At 37.5% G+C, this 24,508-nt stretch overlaps 1 protein-coding gene, 1 long non-coding RNA gene and 1 other non-coding gene across 4 annotated transcripts in view; 2 read left to right on the top strand and 1 right to left on the bottom strand.

Moving 5' to 3' along the window:
* Nucleotides 1-24,508, top strand: part of LOC144235361 (uncharacterized) — a 455,442-nt gene that overhangs the window by 267,065 nt on the left and 163,869 nt on the right. The window lies entirely within an intron of this gene.
* The window catches only part of CCDC192 (coiled-coil domain containing 192), a 200,707-nt gene that overhangs the window by 130,981 nt on the left and 45,218 nt on the right, over nucleotides 1-24,508 (bottom strand). Inside the window, 2 exon segments of the mRNA XM_077768915.1 lie at nucleotides 7,079-7,135; nucleotides 8,253-8,384. Of these exon segments, the coding sequence (XP_077625041.1) occupies nucleotides 7,079-7,135; nucleotides 8,253-8,384 (189 nt within the window).
* LOC144235430 (U6atac minor spliceosomal RNA) lies at nucleotides 9,182-9,307 on the top strand. Its single transcript, XR_013336209.1, has one exon. It is a non-coding gene; the product is annotated as a U6atac minor spliceosomal RNA (small nuclear RNA).

Here is a 24,508-nt window from a genome sequence, read left to right as displayed (position 1 = left end):
AGGTAAGCTATAGAGAGGGGTTGACTATAATATAATCAACTAATGCAATAAAAATATTCCTGAAACTTATCCCATATGCAGCCATGCTGTGTTCATCAATAATCACTGAGGAAGTTTCCATTTTAATTAACATGTCTGGCTCTGAAAGAATGGCTTATAGGACAAGAATTTCTCCATTCCTCACTGGCTTCTGATATAACTCCATTAGGTCCTACTACCAAAGTTCTTCAGGGTGATTAAAACAGCCATGAGGTCTATAGAATACAATAAAGTTAAAAGATCATAAAAACTAATTTGATGACACACTGGCTTATGTGTATTTGCATATATATTCAGCAAAAATTCTGAATTAAAAGTGAAATAAAAAATGAAATCAGGGTGCCTGCATGGCTTAGTCAGTTTGACTCTTGATTTCAGCTCAGGTCATGAGATTGAGCCCTTGTGTGGGGCTCCATACTGAGAGCATGGAGCCTGGTTGGGATTCTGTCTCCCTCTCCCTCTGCCCTTTCCCTACACATGCACTTGTGAGTGTGCTCTCTTCCTCTCTCTCTGTCTCTGTTTTTCAAAATAAATGAATAAATAAAAAGTGAAATCAGACTTATCAAACAGGGTTCCTGGCATCAAAATATCTACAGTTGGAGTCTTTGCTTTGCTACCTATAGCTGTTGGCTGTGAGCAGACTTCTTTCTGTCTTTGACTCTCACTTTCTTCATCTGATAGAGAAGTAGTCATACCTGCTTCACAGGATTGTTTTAAAAACTAAATGACATAATGTGGTGGGAGCATTTAGGAAACTGTAAATTGTTATGACTCTAAGCTGTCACTTTACCTTAGCATTAGTCATGACAAACTTCAGGAATGAAGTGATACTTTTGGAGTATAATCTGGGATTTGGTGGAGAAGAGCAAGGAGACTGTTTGTATTTGGCTCATCAATTGAACATGTCCAGTGTGCCACATTCCAAGCTTTCTGTACAAAGAATCAGGCCTGGAGAGGTTTCCTATAGGCAGGAGCATGAGGACAGAGAAGCTGACCCCAAACAGCAAGCTGCTGGTCAGGAACCACGTTTCTGCTAAGAACAGAGAGTCAAGGCTGAAAGTGGGGATTTTACTGGACAATACAGCACTTCTCAGACATCAGCCATCATCACAATCACCTGGAAGACTTTAAAAATATATACTGCTGGATCACACTTCCATTGTTTCAGATTCTGAAGGTAGGAGATGAGGCCTCAAAATCTGCAACTGAAACAAGTCCCAGTGACTCTGATGATTCTAGTCCAGGGGCCACTCTTTGAGAACTACATGGACAGCATAAGAATTACAGCTTCTCACTTCTAAAAACCTAATCTGATTCTGACTAGTTGAAAGAAAAAGGGAATTTCCTTTAAGTTAGTTAGGATTGCTGGATGGTTCCTAAAATGGATAGGAATCAGATTGATAAGCAGACAGGAACTAGAGCAATTCTAGTCCCATCAGAACTAACCCTTTCATCATGATGCCCAGGCATCACTGGTAGGAACTGTCAGTTCCAAATGTTCTTTGTCTCTTGCTTCACCTGGATTAATATCCAGAATCCAGTTGGCTTAGAGAACATGCTCACTCCTCAGCGACTAGGTGATAGGTTACTTTGAATTACAGTTCCAAGAACGTGCATCATGGAAGAGACCCAACTGAAAAGGATATAAGAGTACTGTTGCCAAAGATGTTAATGGATGCTCATGTAGCCAAGAAACAACATTAACAACAAAAACAGTCCATGTCTTCTATCAGTAGGAAAAGATCAATTAACAGAGGGCCTGAAATTGTAGGGAAGAGGAGTTTGTACTTGATCTAAACTGAGAACTCCTGTAGATTCGTAGAAAACAGTTGACAGCTTCTTTAGAGGTGGAAAGGGAGAAGTGAAATAAAGCCTTCAGGAAAATTCTGTCTTGAGTACCCATGGTTGGCCCTCCTGCTTTATTTTCCCAACTCTGAGCTTCAAGAGCATTGCTTCCAGGTTTAAGTATGTCCTCAGGAACTGTAGGTCGGGAGCTTCTGATTATAAAGACACACTCATCTATCCTACAGCTTGAATCATGCTGTACATTTCATTGGAATGGTTTCTTCTTCTGGATATTCTTAACTCATTTACTTTATTAGAAATATTTCAAGCATACAAGATAGTATTAAGAACAACATAACACTTGAGTATCTATTTCCCAGTTTCCCAGGTTTCTCTTTTGAAATAATCCCATTGAATATTATAGAACTTTTAGTTATGATCAGGTCTGGGGGGTAACCAGATAAGGAGATGGGCTGCCATTGTGACAGAAGTGAGGCAAAGAGGCAAACCTCTGGGCTACTGCAGATATTCAGATCATCAATGACAGAGTGGATAGATAGGACTGAGTACTTATACTCTCAAATACTAAAAATAATAAAGCAATGGCTTCAACAATTTGGAAGGCATTCATTTTAAAAGGATATTTTCCCTTAAGATACCTAGTCCTGGCTCAAATCGCCCTAACATGAACAATTACCTTTGAGCAGTTATAAACATTTGCTTCAAATATTTGTTTAATCCTGTGTAGGCCTCTTAGTAGATAAGCAATCAAGTGGGAAGGATTGATAAAAATGCCTCAGGCAGGTTAGCCCTGTGGGTGGCTCTGAGTGGGTACCTATGTGTGCCCTCCTGACTCTTTGTAATCTTTGAAAAGTATAAGCTGTGACTATGTAATTCTTCATTAAAATTGGTGGGGACCGATTTTCCAGGCAGAGAGAATCCATGAGCATAACCCCTAGGGCAGGAATGCATGAGGCATTCCTGGGAGTCATAGACGTGTGATACAGAGCAGGCAGGAAAAGGGATCAGGCTCTCATTTTCAGTGTGATAAATGCCACGGTCAGGAGGTTGGACTTTATTCTGGAGTAATAGGCCACCATTGTCTTACTGTAGGCTTTAGAACAGGGGAAATTATATGACAAGAGTAAAATTCAATTCACTTTAGCAAATGTATTGAATGAGTGACTGCAGTGTGCCTGGCCCTGTACTTGGGATAATGGATGCAGAGACACATTCTTGATGTTGCCCTCAATGACCTTTAAGTCTAGTAGGGGACAGTCTATCAACAGATGTCAATAAAAAGTAGTATTTTGAGCTAAAATAGATGTATGTACAAGAGGCTATGGGAGCCCGGAGAAGGTAATCTGGGGGCCAAGGGACAGCTTGATCCCGGATATGAGTTTTGTAAGAAGAGTAAGAATTATGTGGATAAAGAGCAGAGGGAAGGATAGTCCAAAACCAAGACAACACAGAGAGCAAACTCACATGGCAGCAACTGACAGGGAACGTGTAAAGAAAGACAGCATTGCTGTTTTATTGGCTCATTCGATGGGAGGCAGAGAGAGGGTAGGAAAAGAAAGATGGAGCCTAGGGGGTAGGGATGGTACTTTGGAAACCTCATTCAGAGTAGAGGCAGAGAAGCCAGTAGACGACTATAGGGTTATATTCTACAGTAGTGTTAAATTTAGGAGGCACAGTCCAAACAGATATTTCAAACTTTACACACAACTCCCAAACACTTAGGGGAATTCAAGTTCATACTTGAAGAATAATGTATTCTCGGGGCGCCTGGGTGGCTCAGTCGGTTGAGTGTCCGACTTCGGCTCAGGTCATGATCTCATGGTTCGAGGGTTCGAGCCCTGCGTCGGGCTCTGTGCGGACAGCTAGCTTAGAGCCTGGAGCCAGCTTCAGATTCTGTGTCTCCCTCTCTCTTTGACCCTCCCCTACTCAGGCTGTCAATCTCTCTCTTCTCTCTCTCAGAAATAAATAAAAAGAAAACATTAAAAAATTTTTAAAAATAATACTGTATTCTCAACATTAATAACTCCCAAGAAACTCCCAGTGTCCTGTCCCAGAAGGACCCTCACCCCATTTACAGAGTTCCATTCTGACCACCGTGGTCCCTCATTCCCTGTTCTCTTCTCTGGCACTCCACTAGGTTTCATCCTCCCTTTCAGTGTTACTCTTGGGCCCTTTTTGATTTTCTGCCCCCACCCCACATCCTTGCACCTGGATTTTATCCTTCCTCTCCTCTTCAAACAGGACTTGTAGCGAGAGGGCTACATTGTAATTTGGGTTGTGGTGAGGGACAGTGGGAGGTCCTGAACTTGAATATGTTAATAATGTGGAGCCAGTAGCAATAAAATATAAGATGATCAAGAAGAGTTAGGGATATGACAGAATGATGGAGGAGCAGACACAGAAGTGAAATAACTTTTATAAACATGCTAAAAGTATGTCAGTTAGCCTGACAACTAACTAAATGTAGAATGGAGACAGAGAAAGGTAGGGCTTTAATACTGCTTGGTAGTTTGGATCTAGAACAAACTACAGAAGTACAGTATTATTTGCTATGGCCAGGTTTCCAAAAAGAGGTGCGTATTTAAGGGATTGGATTAGAAGATGATAAATTTGACTTGGTATATGCTGAGTCTAAGGTGTCAGCAAGATATTCAAGTCGTACTTAGCAAGCACAGTGCTTTAATTTGATGCATATGCCAGCAGTATCCAAACTTGGGTGCTTAAGACACCATTCGGTTGTTGGAAAACAACATACTATTGCCCTTTCTTGAAGATTGATTATACACTGATAAATCTTATAGTAACTAAACCCATCTAACTTAACTTCATTTCCAGTGCCTCTCCTATTTGTTTTCCAGAATATCTCTTAACATCATTTGGAATGTTATTTTAAAGGAACACTGTCTTAAGAAATGCTCATTACAGCACTAAGGAGCTGTAATTAGGGGATGATTAAGATAGAAAGATTTTGATGGGGGTGGAGGGGGTTGTTTATTTGCATGGAAGTGAGAGTTGAAGCATTATGAACTGATGAATCACTCAGAGTGAATAGAGAGAAAAGAAAGATTGCAGAAAGAACCTCTATAAACACCGTTTGATACATGAAATGGCATGTAGAGAACATAATTTGGAAAGGCAGCAAATTGTGATAGCAAAAGGCTAGGTTTCAGAATTGTCATGTGTGACAAATGATCTAATCTTGAATATTCAGTTTTCCTACCTTAAAAATAATGCCCACCTTGTTGGGTGGTATCAAGATTTAAAATAGAAAATAGGTGAAGCACCTACCACATAATAGACACATAATCTACTCTCAATAAACACTATTAACTAATATTTTCATTTAAATCTTCTTGATGAGTTGAAGCGAAGCTTTTGTGACCACACTGCTATATTAAAACCTGAATATGGAGCACTTACCTGCAAAAGATCTCAGTTGTTGATATTAATACCCTAATAGGAGAAAGAAATCCCAGTTCAGACAAGCCTGGGCCAGGAACAGCATGGTACAGGAATAGGATCTGCAGAAGCTAGGCAATGCAAGAAGACACCACAGGAATTTCCTGAAGGCATCTGTGACTATGTTTTTCTAATCAGCTTTTCATGAAGAGATGCTGGAAGCTAATATCAGAACCTTAGTGAACAATCTGCTCTCCTTAAAAAATTTCTGAACTCAACCAACCCTGGACGAATGGCTGTAGGTATCAGTCTGGCATGAGGAGACATCCTCTGACAGTAGTAATTATCTGGCACCCTCAGGGTTAGGCTGTGGGAGGCATCTGTAACAGAATACTGAGCTAATGAGATATACTTTTGTTTGAATATGTCACCATGTCACAAATGCAGACCTTAATCATTTTCGCTGTTGGTCATTTGAACATACAAGGCCAAAAGAGATTCTGAAGTCAGAGCTAAAAGCAGATTAGCTTTTGTTTATTCTAGAAAAAAAAAAAGTCATTTAACTGATTTTATCCTGATGAAGCTCATTTTAAGTTTCAAAGGGATGTTGGACAGAATCTGTTATTTTGCAGTCTTTTTCTTTAGGACTTCTGGACTGAAGCCCCTGAGGTCACAAATGGGCCTGAAAAGTTTGTTATTCAGATTGGCCATTTAACATGACTAGCCAATGTTCTTAATCAAGAAGTCATCCTCCTAGGGTGCTCAGGTGGCTCAGTCTTAAGTATCTGACTCTTGATTTCAACTCATGGTTCTGGAGTTCGAGCCTTGCAATGGGCTTTGTGCACTGACTCCTGAGGAACCTGCTTGGGATTTTCTCTCGCCCTCTCTCTCTGCCCCCTCCTCACTTGCAGTCTCTCTGTCTCTCTCAAAATAAATAAACTTTTTTAAAAAGTCATTTTCCAGTACCCAAGATATAAATAGAGGAGATGACTGAAAAGAAAGTGAACAAGTCTTTGAGGGAACGTGTAAGGCATCAGGAGTGTTCAGATCCCTGGAAAGGAGGGACAGAATCTGGGTGACAGCTGGTTTATGTGTGTGAATACACTAGGGTATTGTAGCAGATGTTTATTAGTTGTTCTCTGCGTGAAGATAGGCTAAAGTATCAGTGAAATACACCCTAGAAGTTCATAGAGTCTCTCTCAGCGGGGGTACTTGCAAGGAAAAAGAACCGTTCTGTATCTGATTTGTTTATATGGTCACTTGCCTAAAAATCACAAGACTTGGACAGAATGAATACATATAACACAGCACTGCTTGCAGTATGGTACAAAATTCGCAGCATCAGCATCACCTGAATCTGGCGTCATCTAGAAGGGCCAATTCTCAGGTCCTACCTTGGGATGCAGAAAACAGAATCTCCAGGTAATTTGTTTCTAAGTGTTTTCTAAGTAGTTCTTGATATACTGAATTTTAAGAAGTACTATTCAAGGCATGTATTCGATGTGCCAATCATTTCTACTTTCATTCACTCACTACGCTAGCCTGGTTTCCATGTCTTTCCACCCTTAGTTTCTGGTTCTCTTATCCTGATGGTACCTGGTTAGACCATCTGGTTATGAGAAATCAGTTTTGTAATTTTTATCTTGAGCATAAATCAGAATTCTACTAACGGAAAGCAATTTTGTAGAGGCAGTAATAATACTGATTTTTAGCCTTGTGCTTTGGTTTACAACAGGAAGACCATGGTTACAACTTCTGAGGAATTACCCTTCATTTGTAGGGTAACAGTGATAGAAATTAAGGGATTAAAAAAAAAAGAGAGAAAAACACTTACATGGGCTATAAGTTGCTCCTGGGAAGCTTTTACTTCAGCTTGTAACCTCTCAATGCACTAAAAGGGAGAAAAGTTTAGAAACAAAATGTGGAACTCTTCTTTTAATATATTCAAAATAAATCAGATATAAATATGTACCAGTTCTCAAATCCTGTGAATGGCAGCACTGTCTCAGCTAGGTGGTTTGGAAATCATCACTGAGAAATCCTCACTCCCATTCCTATCTCGCTTCCATTTTATTGAAGAGCCCAACAACAAAGAACACAAATATGTGAAGATTTTGGAAATGAGTGGGAAAATAATGTTTCTTTGATGTGCTGAAGGTAAAGCCAACCTACGTTATAACATATATACATATATATATATATATGGTATCAAATGGGTTTGATACTACCCTGTCTTTGTAACATATGGATATGTTTTTATTTTAATATATACAGACATAAATAGGTAGGTAATGACTCCAAGGTCATTAGAAACCCATTTGAGACGACAAAGAAAAAAATTTATCCTAATGCTCAGAGATTCAGAGATTAATAACTTTTTCTAAAGTAATTGATTAAAGCTTATGCCAAATTTTTGATGCACTCATTTTACTACACTTAAAGAAACTATTCCTTGACTAAGTTCAGCCTTCAAAATGAGGAGGAGACATTTGGGGGTACCAGGGTGTCTCAGACAGTTAAGTGGCCGACTTCGTGTCAGGTCATGATTTTGTGGTTTGTGGATTCCAGCCCTGCATCCAGCTCTGTGCAGACAGCTTAGAGCCTGGAGCCTGCTTCAGATTCTGTGTCTCCTTCTCTCTCTGCCCCTCCCCCACTCACACTCTGTCTCTTTCTGTCTCTCAAAAATAAGTAAACATTAACAAAAAAATTTTTTTAAATGAGAAGACATTTGTATAGTTAATACCACTTAGAAAATAAATAGTATATTCATCTAATATGATTCAAAGGATACATATCAAACAAACTTAAAATATCACTAACAAAATTAATTTTTATATGTGAATATTCAGCAGGAATACAGTTACATTTAGCAGACACAAATATTATTTACCATCTTGTACTTAAATATGGACTTCCAACCTAGCCAGAAATGACTGCAGAAATGTCAGTACATAATAAGTTTAGGTAACTTTTTAAGATAAAGATGACTTTTTTCTTCTACAACATACCTGGTCTTTTGCAAGGACCATTTTTTTATATGGTTCCCCACTGCCTTCCTTATGATCCAGGGCCCCTAGTTTTTCCTCCAGCCAGGAAACTTGCTCAAGCAGTTTTGATTTTGTTCCTTCAGAGGCTGCAAGCTAAAGACATTTCTTGTAAGGACATGCAAGTACAGTGATTTTTTTTAAAGCTCCTTTTAAAAGTCTAATTGATACATGAATTGCCTGCCACCAGTATCTATTAAACATGAAAATGGCTTCTGGAATATTCCTCATAGCTAACAAAGATTAGTAGAGAGAGAAAAGGAAGTAATGTTGACTTTATATTTAGTAATAAGGATCTTTCTGAGCAAGAGATGAGACTACATAGTTACAACAGGCAGAGAGATTTCTAAGGCAACAACCTCAACGCTCACCTTTATTATGTTTCAAGATTGTACTTTATTTGTACAGCTGAAATCTGTATTGTTTTTTGTATAGTTCTTGGAACTTAACTCTGGGGGGACTACAGCTCTTTAGAAAAAATGGGAATTCTGACTCCCTTGAATGTTCACCCTATAAAGGAGCTGAAGGGAAATGCAGGAATTTCAAGTTAAAGTCTGATTGGAGGGAGATCTAGGCTAAACCATCACCAGAAAATGTCTACAGATGATGAACTTTGGTTTACTCTTTGTAGATTTCTCTTGAGGAAAGTGTAGTTTGATAGTGCCTCACTCCTGAATTCCCTTGGAGAGCCCCCTGGACTAGCGTTTCTTTTCATAGCTTACTGTGCATTTTTTCTATAGCTCAGCAACAATTCTGAGAGTCCCTGGAAAGGGACACACACCTTGTATTCATTCCAGTTCCCAATGTGTCCTTGGAGGCATGAATTACCTTTAAGTATCTCTTTAATATTATTCCAAATATTCTTGCAAAACTGTCTCATCTTGAAAAGTGCAGTGTTGTATGAAAGGAGAGAAGGTTAGCCCTCCCCTTGACAAGGATGGAAGAGGCCCTCGGGCCTGACAATACGCATATGGTTAAGGTATTGCCACCTACTTCGTGGTATCTAACCAACGTTTTAGAAACTAACAGTAGAACTCCCCTAGGACCCAGCAATAGCACTGCTAGGAATTTACCCAAGGGATACAGAAATGCTGAGGCACAGGAGCACATGTACCCCAATGTTCATAGCAGCACTCTCCACAATAGCTAAAACATGGAAAGAGCCTAAGTGTCCATCAACAGATGAATGGATCAAGAAGATGTGGTTTATCTATACCATGGAATACTACATGGCAATGAGAAACAATGAAATCTGGCCATGTGTAGCAACATGGATGGACCTTGAGGGTGTTATGCTGAGCGAAATAAGTCAGGCAGAGAAGGACAAATATCATATGTGTGCATGTATAGGAGGATTAGGAGGAACTTAACGGAGGAACAAGGGGGAGAAGAAGGGCGGAAATGGTGGGGGAAAGGGAGAGAAGCAAACCATGAGAGACTCTTGAATGATGACAAGAACTGAGGACTGATGGATGTGGGGGGGGGAGGGAGGAGATGGGCATGGAGGAGGGCACTTCTGGGGATGAGCACTGGATGTTATATGGAAACCAACTTGACAATAAAGTATTTGTAAAAAAAGAATAAATAAAATAAATAAATAAATAAATAAGTAAAAAAAAATTTAAAAATTTAAATAAAATTAAATTAAATTAAATAAAAAAAAGAAAGAAAGAAAAGTGCAGCAAGTTTGTAAAGACAATTTACCAAGCGGGAAAACCTGAAGTGGTTGCTCTGCCGTGGAAATGAGGTGGGAACTTCATATATATACCAGCATTGGTCCAAATCCACTCATCCACAGAATCATTCACTTAACAATTATTTGCTTAGTTGGTGCTCTACAGCCATTCTGTTATGTTCTGGAGATTATAAAAGTGCAGTGTGAGAGCCAGAGGGAACACAGATGTGATGAATTGTTGGCTATGCCTTTCAGCTCGCAGCGACCTGGGAGACCTGTCAGGCTCCTCATGGACAGTGACACATTTCAACTGAGTACATGATAGTTTGGGGATGTAGCCTGGGTTTTCAAGGAACCCTTCTATTTTATTACACAGTATAGGGCATAATAGCTAACCACACAGACTTTTGAGTCAGACCCTTTGGGTAAACATCTCACTTTCCTACTTATTATCTGTGTGATTAAAGTAAGTTTCTCAGTTTCTAGGGGCTTGATTTTCCAATATGTAAATGGGAATGGAGATGAAAGAAATAGTACTTAGCTCACAGGTTTGTTGTGAGGATTACATAAGTTTATGTAAAATAATGCTTGAAACATTTCCTGTACTTGTTAAATATTATTATTATATTATTATTATTATTTCTTCTACCTCCTCTAGATTACAGTAAGTATTGATAAGGGTTTTATTCAAATATTTCATATTTATCAAGTTATAAAACACAGTGTCTGAAGACATCACAGCACTTTTGAGCTGGTTTCCCTAAACTCAAATTGTATTCAGTTCACTTACTTCCTGCAACCACTCTAGTGTTTAGGGAAAAGGCCTCTCTAGATCTGGCATTTTTTTCTCTCAGATACAGTCTTTCTCAGATTGGCCGATTTTGTTTCCATATTCTACCTGACTTATAATTCATCCAGTTCCCATTTGGTTGTCTTTCTTTTATATCTGCCTTCTATTATTTTCAAGCTTTTATTCATTCATTCATTCAATAGATACTCATTTATTATAGAAATATGTTGGACATTTATTAAAAGTAAGCCTTCAGAGGTAAAAAAAATGAGAGTGACTTTGCTATATGCTCAAAAAACTTATGCTTTGGCCAGAAAGGCAGAGAATTTTAAAACTATTATGTAATATGAAAGTATATAGTTGAATAATAATAATGACAGTAACAATTTACTGGATATTTACTACATGCCAAGCCCTCTATAAAATCTTTTGTTTTCTTTTTTCTTTGTGTATCTCAATTCATCTTGATTCCCCTTTTGCAGATAAAGGAATTCACTAAGTTTAGTAAAGTTGTATAACTTGCCCAAGCACATAGCGAGTTAAGTGTTAGAACCCAAGGTTTCACTAGTGGACACTGGATCTGACTCCCTAAAGCCCAAATTTGACCCCAGGTCCTGAAAGGGGACTTGAGAATCATGAAAATGCCATCATCTTTGCTGCTAATTGGTTCAGGAATCAGTCTTCAACAATCAGAATCTAGGTTTTCTTTGGCCACAGTTATTAAATGAGGAGATGTGATCCAATTTGGACCACTCGTACTGCTCAGAAGGAATTTTGATGATTTGGAGAAGCATTCTTCTCTCTCACCTACCCAATATGAATGTTGCTGTAGCCATCCTACAAACATTCAGGAAACCAGTATATAATGAAGCTACACTCTGAATGGAAGAGTGGCCAACATTATTGAAATGCTTTATCAACTAATCCTGAAGTACATCCTACTTTGGACTCATATATAGTGAGCTAATAAGTTTCCTTATTGTTTAGAAATGGAATTTTCTGTTACTTACTACCATAAGCATTCTACTGATACACTGTCAGATTCCAAAGTCCCATGCTCTTGACCACAAATAAGTAAATTCTATGGAAAAACAGCAGTAATTAATGTTTATTTGGTAGTTATACCATACTACTCAATCTGCTGGGTGCTGTATGTACACAAGCTACCTTAGTCGAATGCTCAAAACTCTATAAGCGGTGTGGCTTATTTTTTGTTAATTATAACCATTTTAAAGAATGAGAAACTAGATACTTCTAGGAGTGAATTAACTTCTACATAGCTAATAAGAAGAGGCTGGTTTTGCATCTACATTGGCCTGCCTCCAACTCTGGGTTTTACATTATATACAACCCTAATTCTAAGTCTACTTATAAAGATGAGGCCTGTGGTTTTTCCCGCAGTAACTATATGGCCTTTAGCTTTGTTTCTCAGCATGTATACCTATTTACCTGAAAGAAAAAAATTGTCTTTTTTTCTAAGACCCAAGAATTTTTTTCTTAACTTCTTGCTTTCTATTTCTATAGACATTAACCACATCTCTTTGTTCTCCTCTCATAAAGGGTCTCTGTCTGAATATCCCTTTGATTTAAATATATTTACTTCAAGCTTAGCTGTCCTCTAAGAAACCTTGAGTTGGAGTCAGAGATCTATGTGTTAGTCTCAGTCCCACAACTCATGAACCTTGGCACCCATAATAGGATTTTACATGCTACCTTGCTATGTTTTTACAGGATATTTCTCCAGTCATTTGTGTTCAAACTGGATTGGAAATTCCCCAGAAGGAGGAATGGAGAATTCTGTCAAAACTTACAAGACACACTCAAATTGGTCAGGAGCAATCTTTGCTAAGATTATTCCATTTATTAATTTTTTAAACTTAATTCTTATATGTATGTATCATCACCTCACAGCAGCCAGATACAAGATTTTATTCTTTCTCCCATATACGGATACATTAGGGAAAGATCTAGTAATTTCCTGTTGAATTCTATTTTACATTGATGTAACTATTTATCTGCATAAGGTGATACTCTCTGAGCCCTGTTTGAAAATAGCCCATCAAATAGAACTGATAATACCAAAGGATAGAAGAGAAAAGAGATGAGAAGAAAATAAAATAAAATAAGAATTATGCATCAGAGTTTTGTTTTTGTTTTTTTTTTTTAATGCTGTCTGAAAGATTGTGCTCTACTGCTGACTCACAAGATGTCAGTTGCCATTTTTTTCACTCCATTGTTTTGGTGGAGGTTTTGGGACTTTTTAATGTCTAATTTTCAATTCAGGAAGCCTTTAGGAATGCTGCCTAAATTCAAATTCAAATTATGAGATTAAAAAAGGCATCAAAGTGAGTAAGAGGAAATCCAAGTTAGCCCTGAAAGATATCATAATTGAATTTTAAAACTCTGGGGACCTTGGGCATTGCTTCTTTTTTGTTGCTTTCTTTCTTTTTTTTCATAAGACCTCCTTGGTTTTACAGAGTAAAACCTTGTTTTGGGAAGGATAGAAAAAAGGTTTAGTCCAACTTAGTACCTCCTTACAAAAAGAAAGTAGAAATACTGGACATCTGTTCTTTAAATGACTGATTTTCATATATCTTAAGTAGCCACTTTTGCTATAACATAGGTTCATAGGATGCTGGCAGGCTAATATTATACCTCTGATTCTTTTTGACAAGCAGATCCCCTTCTCCTCTGCCTATGCTGTTAACAGTTTGGAGGGAAGAAATGACTTAAAAAGTATGAATAATAACATCTGTCTTAAGAATTATGTGAAAACAAAGAGGCAACTTTCATGTCATATCTTTAAAGCTGTGTAAAGCCAATTAAAAAAATCAACTTTCGATATTCACCCCAATGTGAAATAAAAAATTGTTATAAAAGTATTGTAATAATCACAATTACTGTATAAACTATATTACAGTAATAATTATAAAAGTATTATAATATAGTTAATAATATAGTTAATATTGTTATATAGTTAATTATAATGTAGTTAAAAGTAAAAGAAAGGTAAAATTTTACCCATTGTACAGTTTATTGATAGAGTCAAGAAGGGGTACTGATATATTTTAGAATTGTATTCAAGATAGTGGTTAAAGCAAAATGACTTGGACTTTACAGATGATAGCAGAGTGGTCCTTCCACTTAAATAATACTGAGCTGGCAAAAACTGTCAGAACCAATCATTTCAGAACTCTGGATTTTAGTAGAACACATGCATCCAGGAAAGTACTAGAGTAAGAAAGAGACTGACATTGAAGGAAATCTCTGTCAGGTCACCTGGCTAACTGCAGAGATAACAGGAGACTTCGGTGAGCACATGTGAAAAGGAATATAATCTTTGGAAAATTATTTTGGAAAACTAAGTAAACAAATATACAACTGCAGTCTTCAACAAGCAACAGTGGCAATTCTTAGAAGAGAGTGGGTAAAGAATCTGATTTCCAGAGTTACCACATTACAATATTTGTCTAGTCCTCAATGAAAAATTACAAACCTCATAGTTAGTTTGTAATAATAACATAGTTAGTTTGGTGCATTTATTTTAAAATGATTAAAACTGTACTTGAAAAAACTCAGACAATAAACTTTTGGACTTGCTGGAAAAATATTTTAAATATTTTAATGTTTATTTTATTTTTGAGAGAGACAGAGACAGAGCAAGAGTGGGGGAGGGACAGAGAAAGAGGGAGACACAGGATCCAAAGCTGGCTCCAGGCTCTAAGCTGTCAGCACAGAGCCCAACACAGGGCTGGGACCCATCGACTGTGAGATCATGACCTGAGCTGAAGTCAGATGCTCAACCAACTGGGCCACCCAGGAACCCTGGATAAATATTTTAAATTAACTATGTTAAATATGCTTAAAGAGCTCAAAGAAACCATGAGGAGAAAAAGTAAAGAAAAATCAGAAGAATGATGTATGAGCAGCTAGAAGATATGAATAAAAGGGAAAGAAATTATAAAAAGAAACCAATTAAAAATTCTGAGGTTGGTCAAGGAGAAATTAGGCAAAACCCTCTTTGATCTTGTCTGCAGCAACTTCTTACTCAACATGTCTCCAGAGGAAAGGGAAACAAAAGCAAAAATGAACTGTTGGGACCTCATCAAAATAAAAAGCTTCTGCACAGTGAAGGAAGCAATCAGCAAAACTGAAAGGCAGCCGATGGAATGAGAGAAGATATTTGCAAATGACCTATCAGATAAAGGGTTAGTATCCAACATCTATAAAGAACTTATCAAACTCAACACCCAAAAAACAAATAACCCAGTGAAGAAATGGGCAAAAGACATGAGTAGAATGCCTTCAAAGAAGGCATCCAGATGACCAACTGACACATGAAAAAGTGCTCAACATCACTCATCATCCGGGAAATACAAATCAAAATCACAATGAGATACCACCTCACACCTGTCAGAATGGCTAACACTAACAACTCAGGCAACAACAGATGTTGGTGAGGATGTGGAAAAAGAGGATCTCTTTTGCACTGCTAGTAGGAATGCAAACTGGTGCAGCCACTCTGGAAAACAGTATGGAGGTTCCTCAAAACATTAAAAATAGAACTACCCTACAACACAGCAATTGTATTACTAGGTATTTATCCAGGGGATATAGGTATGCTGTTTCAAAGGGGCACATGCACCCCAATGTTTATAGCAGCACTATCAACAATAGCCAAACTACAGAAAGAACCCAAATGTCCATCGATGGATGAATGGATAAAGAAGATGTGGTATATATATATATATATATATATATATACAATGGAATAAAACATGGCAATAAAAAAGAATGAAATCTTGCCATTTACAACAACATGAATGGAATTAGAGGGCACTATGCTAAGTGGAATGAGTCAGAGGAAGACAAATATCGTACGATTTCACTCATATGAGGACTTTAATTTACAAGACAGATGAACCTAAGGGAAGGGATGCAAAAATAATATAAAAACAGGGAGGGGACAAAACATAAGAGACCCTTAAATATGGAGAACAAACAGAGGGTTACTGGAGGGGTTGTGGGAGTGGGGATGGGCTAAATGGGTAAGGGACATTAAGGAATCTACTCCTGAAATCATTGTTGCACTATATGCTAACTAACTTGGATGTAATTTTTAAAAAATAAATTAAAAAAAAGAAATTCTGAGGTTGAAAAGCAAAATAGTTAAAATGAGAAATTCACTAGAAGAGTTTAACAGGAGATATAAGCAGCAGATGAAAGAATCAGCAAACTTGAAGGTAGAATAACTGAAATTGCCCAGTCTGAGGAGCAGAAAAAGAAAATAATGAAGAGAAATGAACAGATCTAAGGGACCTATGAGATACTACCAGGCACATTAACATACACATCATAGGAGTAAATAAATTAAAAAGATACCAAAAAAAGTGAATCAAAGTGGTATAAAAAGGGAGGGTATCTGGGTGGCTCAGTCAGTTGAGCATCTGACCTCATCTCGGGCCATGATCTCACAGTTCGTGAATTCGAGCCCAGCATCGCAGTGCAGAGCCTGCTTTGGATCCTCTGTCCTCCTCTCTCTGCCCCTCCCCTACTTATGCTCTCTCAAAAATAAACATTTAAAAACAAACAACAACAACCAAAAGAATGGTATACTGGAAAAAATCAAACACAAAAGAAGGCATCATTGGAGGCACTGGGAGTCAGAAAGATGTAAGATATATAGAAAACAAATAGTAAAGTGGCACAAGTATGTTCTTCATTATCAGTAGTATTTTAAAAGTAAATGATTTAAACCCACCAATTAAAAGACAGGGATTTGTGTATGAAAAAAACATGATTCAACTATATGCTGCTTACAGGAGACTAACTTCCAACTTAAAGAAACAAATAGGCCCAAAGCGAAAAGATGAGAAAAGATATTTCATGCAAATAGCAGCCAGAAGATCTCTGGGGTGACAGACAAAATAGATGCTAAGTCAAAATTATTACCAAATACGAGGATGGATATTATATATTGGTAAATGTCAATTAATCAAAATTATAAACATACATGCATAAAACAGTAGACCCCCAAAATATAAGGAAAAAACAACAACAAAATTTTAGGGGAAAATATTAGTAACAAACAGTAATAGAGTAGTTCAAGACTTCAGTACCCTACTTTTAATAATGGATGGAACATCTAGACAGAAGATCTATAAGAAAATAGAATTGAACAACACTACAATCTAAGTAGACCTAACAGACATAAACAGGAGAATTCATCCAACAAGAGCAGAATACACATTCTTCCCAAGTGCAGATGGAACATTGTCCAGGGTAGACCACATGTTAGATCATAAAATAATTCTCAGTACATTTAAAAGGATTGAAATTATACAAAGTACCTTCTCCAGCTAGAATGGAATGAAGCTAGAAATCAATAACAAAAGGAAAACTGGAAACTTTGGAAATGAATGGAAACAAACAACACATTCTTTTTTTTTTTTAATATTTTTATTTATTTCTAGGAGAGAGAGAGACAGCGTGAGCAGGGGAGGGTCAGAGAGAGAGGGAGTCACAGACTGAAACAGGCTCCAGGCTCTGAGCTGGCAGTCAGCACAGAGCCCGACGCGGGGCTCGAACCCACGAACCGCGAGATCATGACCTAAGCGAAAGTCGGACGCTTAACCGACTAAGCCACCCAGGCGCCCCACAAACAACACATTCTTAAAGAATAAATGGATCAAAGAGGAATTAGAAAATACTTAGAGACTAATGAAATGAAAAGCACAACATTTCAAAACTTAGGGGATGCAGCAAAGTCAGTACCAGAGGGAAATTTATAGCTGAAAACACCTACATCAAAAAAATCCTGTGAAATCAAGAATTAACTTCACACCTTGAAGAAAAGGAACAAACTAAACCCAAAGCCAATAGAAGGAGCAAATGATAAAGACGAAGCAGAGATAAACAAAATAGAGAATTGAAAAGCAATAGAATTGATGAAACCAAAAGTTTGTTCTTGGAAATGATCCACAAAGTTGACAAATGTTTACCTATATTGACTTTTTAAAAAAGAGAGAAAAAGCAAAAATAACTAAAAAGAGAAGTAAAAGTAGGGAAATCTCTACCAACCTTATAGAAATTAAAAAGATTAGGAGAACATACTGTGAACAGTTGGATGCCAACAAATTAGATTATCTAGATGAAATGGGAAAACTCTTAAAAGCACACCAATTAGCAAAACTGAGTCATGAAAGAGTAGGAAATCTCAATTGATGAACAAGAGAGTGAATCACTCTAACATATATAAGGAAGAACTTAGTGTGAAAATGCAGGAATGAATATAGCTTATTATGCAACCATCATTCAACTGTAGAGTTTTAGCCTGGGGCATATTTCTTTGGAACTTTTCAAGATGTCATATATTTCATTTCCTTCGTATTTTGCTATTGATATGTGACTTTATAAATCTGCTTTTGTAATTTTGGCTAATTGTGGGGAAAAATGGGAAATATTTCCTAATTCAAAAGAAAAAAAAGGAAAGGAAAAAGTTCAATAGCATTGCATTGTCCAATGCAAGTCAGACTGCAATGAGATTCCACTTCACAGCCCCTGTGATGGCTATAATTTAAAAAATGGAAAATAAAAAATATTGGTGAATATGTGGAGAAATAGGGACTTTGTACATTGCTGTTGGGAATGTAAAATAGTACAGCTGTGGTGGGGAACAGTTTGGTGGTTTATCAAAAAGTTAGAGAATTACCATATGACCTAACAATTACACTCCTAGGTATTCACCCAAGAGAAATGGAAGCATCCATCTATCCACAGACTTGTATACAACGCTGACAGCAACATTATTCATACCAGCTTAATGATGGAAACCAAATGTCCATTAACAAATGAATGAATAAAGAAACTGTGTTGTAGACATATAATGAATATCATTCAGTTATAAAAGAAACGAGGTCCTGATACTTGCTATACTTTGGATGAACTGCAAAAGCATAGGCTAAGTGAAAGAAGCCAGACACAAAAGGTCACATACTGTATGATTCTTTTCATACAAAATATCAAGAATAGGTATGTCCATATATATTCTACATATTATATTCTATATGCCATAGAATATAAATTTCCACAGAAAAGAAATTTATGGTTGTTAGGGGGTAGGATGAGAAATTATGGGGACCCGTTATTTAAAAGGTTCAAAGTGCTCTAGGGTGAAGAAAAAGTGTTGAAACTCAAAAGAGGTGGTGTTTGCACAATATTGTGAATCTATTAAATGCCACTGAATTGCATCCTTTAAAATGGTTAATTGTATATGATTTTCAGCTCTATAAAAATAAAATGACTTTCTAGTTAGCTCTCAGTGGTCAAGAAAGTTACTAGCATTACATAATTTCCTTGAATACTATTAGGAAAAAAACAAAGTTGGATTGAGCACTTTCATTTTAAATTAATGAACATAAATCTCAGTGTTGAGTACCACTACCCTGAAATCAAAATATCATTCCTTTTTTTCTCTTAGCAAATTGCCTTTCCTCTTTTCTGAGATAGTATTATTCTCTATTCTTTCCTCAAATAGCATTTCTTACTTTCTCTCTCTTGAAATTCCACTCCCACCCCTCACCCCAAATGACCACCTCATCAATAATTTACTGAAAAACTAGAAGCTGCCAGATGGCTATTCCCTCGCCTTCCCAACAGCCTTACTGTATGAACCTTATTGCAGCAGACACATCTAATCTGTTTCCCAACAGTTGTTTACCCGTTTATCCCCTGCTACCAGGCACCCAATTTGGATTAGCTGGCAGCCATGTGTTTAGGGAAGCTTGGCCTTGTCCAGCCCCAGGGAATGAATCACAATTAAACTAAACCAGCCATGTTGGTCTCATTCCCAGGTATAAAAGATTATTTTAAGAATGAGCCTGCAATCCAGGAGAGGCCCTTGAAGCCCCAGGAAGGGGTTTTACTAGGTTTTTCAAAAGACACGTGGGAGGAAGTATGTCTCTTTCTCTTAATATCTTTTGACTGCATTTAATTCTTGAAATTGCTGCAGATATCTTACAAATACGACACAGTTAACACTGAGGATGATGGAGCAAAGGATTATACCCCTGTTCTTGGTGACTTTCTTGAGCCACTGAATTAACCAACCTTGGAACTGTTCTACCTCAAAACTTATTCTTCTGTGCTGGCCTTATTATATGACTTCACTTGGATTTCTGTTACTTAGAAGGGAGAAGCATCCTTATTAAACAAAAGAAGATATTCTTCTGTCAAAGCCCAGCCCTTTCATTTGGCTTTGAAGCCCATCTTTTAGATCACAAAGCCTTTATGCCTGTAATTTCTGAACCCCATCCCCCATTCATTTCTGCATTATCTCACTCTTTCTGGTTGATTCTATTTAGCATATAAACATGTTAATAGTGGGGCACCTGGGTGGCTCAGTCAGTTAAGCGTCTGACTTCGGCTCAGGTCATGATCTCACAGTTCATGAGTTCGAGACCCATGTCAGGTTCTGTGCTGACAGCTCAGAGCCTGGAGCCTGCTTCACATTCTGTGTCTCCCTCTCCTCTCTCTCTCTGCCCCTCCCCTGCTCATTCTCTCTCTCTCTCTCTCTCTTTCTCAAAAATAAATAAATACATTTATTTATGTATTAAATACATAAAATTAAAAAATTTAAAAAAAACATAAATATGTTAATAGTAATTCTCATGAACAAAAGATGCCCATTGATAAGCTTAAAATAATGACTTTTCTTAAAATAATTGCCAACCTACACTGTTGTCACTTTCTTAGACTATTCCAACTTTTTTTTAAGAAAAAAAAACTATTGGCTTATATAACTGGGCACACAAAAGTAGATTTTTGTTCACTCACAACTAGATCCACAAACTCATATGAGGTCATCATACTCTGTCTCTTTTTACCTCTGTATCTTGGTGCTGCTCCTTTATGTTGCCTCATTATTTCTCAGCGCAGTCTTTCTTCACACAGTGGGAAAAAATGTTACTTAAAGCCTTTCAGGTTCATGACCTCAATAGTAAGACAGGTTTTCCTCTAGTAACAGACTGAAAAAGGACTCTGTTTAGCCCATCTTAGTTCATGGGACCTCCCCTGGATCAGTCTTTATGGTCAGGAAAATGTAGTGTCGTAATTAACTAGAACCTAGGTCATGTGCTTGATGATCATTTCCTCTAGCTAGGAATACTATGATTGACAACCACAGAATTATTGTAAGATTGGATCCAAGAAAAACATTCCTCCAGAAAAGGTAGACATAAAAACAGAGACCAATTACAGTCCATGTTGTAGGTGTTAAGCACAATTATACCATTATGCTCAGAAGCATATGCATTTCCCAAAATATTCTTGCATAATATGATGCATCTATTCTACATGAATCCCAAAAATGCACTCACCTCTCCACCCAAAGGAGATAACCCAGAATCATATCAAGTTACTGCATTTGCTTCACATTTAGATCTCTAAATTATGTGAATTCCTCCCTCAATCACATGCAAATGAGACACATCATAATATGACACCTAAAAATTAAATAAAAAACATACCCTCCCTAAAAACAGGATAATCCCAATATAATTTTCCTTTTTAAAAAATGGAAAAGGAGAAACAATGTCCAGTTGTCACTGGCCACTGCAAACACTACCTTGTACTTGCTAGAGGTAGCAAGGCCTGTCCTGGCTATGCAGTGAGCGAACGTTTCTGATGGCTTGTGTCCGCTTCTGACCCCTCGGAATGTTCATTGTCCTTTTCTTCTGTGGCCACAATCAAGAAAAAGTCTAGAGGTGTCGGGGCGGTACGGAGTTTGAGTTTCGAGTATGTCACCAAATTCCTGTATTTGTCAGAATCTTTTTGCTTATGTTACAGAAACCAATGCAAACTGGCTTAGATTAAAGAATTAATTGGTTATTTAACTAGAAGGTAGAGGCACTTCTTAAGTCTTGAGTCTTAAGTTAAATTCTCAGAATTCTCTCACATCACCATTCTTGGCGTATCCTCTCTTTCTCTCTCTCTTAAACTACAGGAAAAAAAATTTCCCCAGAGGCTGGAAAGAAGACTACTCTGAATTACGTTTCTCTCCTAATCTCTATCTCTTTTTCAGTTGCCTTCTGCCCTCCACTATGCTATTAACACTGGTCTGGCCTAGATCACCTCTGATCCTCAGTTTACCAAACACAATGCACAGGTTTCTAACCATAGCATTCAACGTCCCAGTAAAATATTACACATCTTAATACTCCATGTAAGTACTTCTTGAAACACTCTCCTCTTTCTGTTTCCAGGACATGATTCTCCAGATTTCTTCTTGATTGTCAGTTTCCTTGGCTACATTTTTTCCCTTTTCAATTCTCTAAATATTGAAACCTAAGAGTTTGGTGTTGGGTCCAACTCTTTCCTTTATCTACACTCGTTCTCTAGCTGATTTCATTGGGTGCCATGGTTTAAACACTAGACATTAGGTGCCATAGTTTAATTTTTTTAATGTTTATTTATTTTTGAGAGAGACAGAGTGTAAGCAGGGAGGGACAGTGAGAGAGAAGGAGACACAGAATCTGAAGGGGCCTCCAGATTCTGCACGGTCAGCACAGAGCCCAATACGGGGTTTGAACTCATGAACCTTGAGATCAAAACCTGAGCCAAAGTCAGCTTCTTAACCAACTGACTGGCTGAGCCACCCAGGCACCCCTAGGTGCCATAGTTTAAACATGTTGGTTCCTTCCCCCCCTCCTCCTTTTTTTTTCTTTTTACATACAACCACTTAGCTTGAGGCTAAAGTATATGTATATCCAACAACCTACTTAATATTGTCACCTGAATGTACACTAGGCATCTAAAAATTAATGTATTCAAAATGAACTCCACGTATTTTATATGTTCTCCAGACTTCTCTCTTGAAATAAATGGAATCACCCATCCATATGAGTCACAAATATATTTTAAACTCCCCTTTCTTTCATCATCTACCCAGTCTATCAGAGAGTACAATCATGGAAACCACCCCATTAATTAATTTGAATTATCATCTTTATCTCTTTTCATTGTCTTTTCTCCTAGATCTCCTACACAACCCACACACATATGCACAGAAAATAATACTGCAGGATAGGCTTCCAGGGTCACTCAAAAACAGAGTCTCAACAAGTCTTGCAGAGCTCATACTACAGAGAAAAGGGTGATTTCATTTAAAAACAAAGGCTTCCCTTGTGCTAAATGCTCTGTAAGCTGACTTGGACTAGTACTAAAAACTATGAAATTCTTTGGCAATAAATAACCGATGTAAGCACTTTATAAATTACCAGTTGTACCTGTGGAATGGGCAGGAACCTCTATGTCTGAAGATACACTTAGTTCACAGAACTGGTTTTGTCTCGTTTCAATTTTATAGCTGAAAATAAACAACACATTCCTCATCCTACCTCCACCCTAGACAAACCAGAGTTTTACATTTATTAATATTTCTGCCTTTAAAAGCTATTTCCAGCCATTTCCAGGTTCATGCATACCTTAAATAGACCTGCAAAGGCCTATAATTTAGAAGCATAGTTACCACCGTATTAATTTGCTAGAGTTGCTGTGAATGACTACCACAAACTGTGTGGTTAAACATCATAAATTTATTGTCTCACATTTCTAGAGGCTAGAAATCCAAGATCAAAAAGTCAGTAGAATTGGTTCCTTCTAAGGAATCTTCTGAGGAACTTCTTCTATATCTCTCCTTTGGCTACTGGTGATTTTCTGGATATCATTGGCATTCCTTGGCTTGTAGATGCATCACCCCAGTCTCTGCCTTTATCTTCACATGATTTTCTCCCTGGATATCTGTGTCTAAATTTCTACTTTTTGTAAAGACACCAGCCATGTTGGATTAGGGGCCCATCTTACTCCACTATATTCTCATCTTAACAAATTACCTCTGCAACAACCCTGTTTTCAAATAAGGTCATGTTCTGAGGTACTTCAACATTTGAGTCTGGAGGAGACATAATTCAACCTTTAGCACTCCCAGGTTTTTTCTGGGAAAGAAACTCTGAATAAGAGAGGAAAATTTGAGCTCTGAGTGAGGATAGAAATATTTACCAAAGATCAATCAATAATTGAAATATAAAATTAGGATTCCAGGCATAGAGATTCCTAAGATTTCTTTAATCTCCAAAAAAGCTCTCTGGGTCTTATGAATAGATAAGAATACCAGAGAGAAATGAAACATGGGAAAAAGTGAGGCAATTAACCATTGACTTGGATATAAAGGTCAAATGCTTGCATGTAAAAGTAAAAAAAAAAAACCAATAATATTATGTTCTGAGAAATTAAAGTCAACAGCTGTGGCCTAGGACTCATTCCTAGGATACCCCCAGTCCATCCAAGTTCCAGCACATTCTTAGGGCTTTTTCATGGAACAGGGCACAGACTCCCCCTGCTGGTCGGATTCAGAGTTGACTCTGCTCTCTGGCTTGGGGGAATTGCATTCTGCCGTTATTGAGTTTCTCCCAGGAGATTCCCTTTCTCCTCTGACCTCCTCAATGTCTAGCTTAATACAGGGCAGCGGGTTTCATATACCTGCTCTGTGTTCAGTCTTTTCATGTAACTTCGGGGAAACATCTACTTGTTAAACTAATGGAAAATGCCAATAATCTATTAGTATTGTTATGCATATAGTTTTGACTTTGAATATCCCCTAAAGAATATCAAGAACTGCCCTGTCACTATACATTCATTCAATTATGGCAAGAGATTTGCATTTATACAACTCTGTTTAAACATTAAACTGTTCCTGAG

The sequence above is a fragment of the Crocuta crocuta genome, unplaced genomic scaffold (assembly GCF_008692635.1).
Source record: "Crocuta crocuta isolate KB4526 unplaced genomic scaffold, BGI_CrCroc_1.0 scaffold64, whole genome shotgun sequence".
NCBI lineage: Eukaryota > Metazoa > Chordata > Mammalia > Carnivora > Hyaenidae > Crocuta > Crocuta crocuta.
The sequence above is the reverse complement of the archived record's forward strand: the minus strand, read 5'-3'. Positions and strand labels throughout refer to the sequence as shown.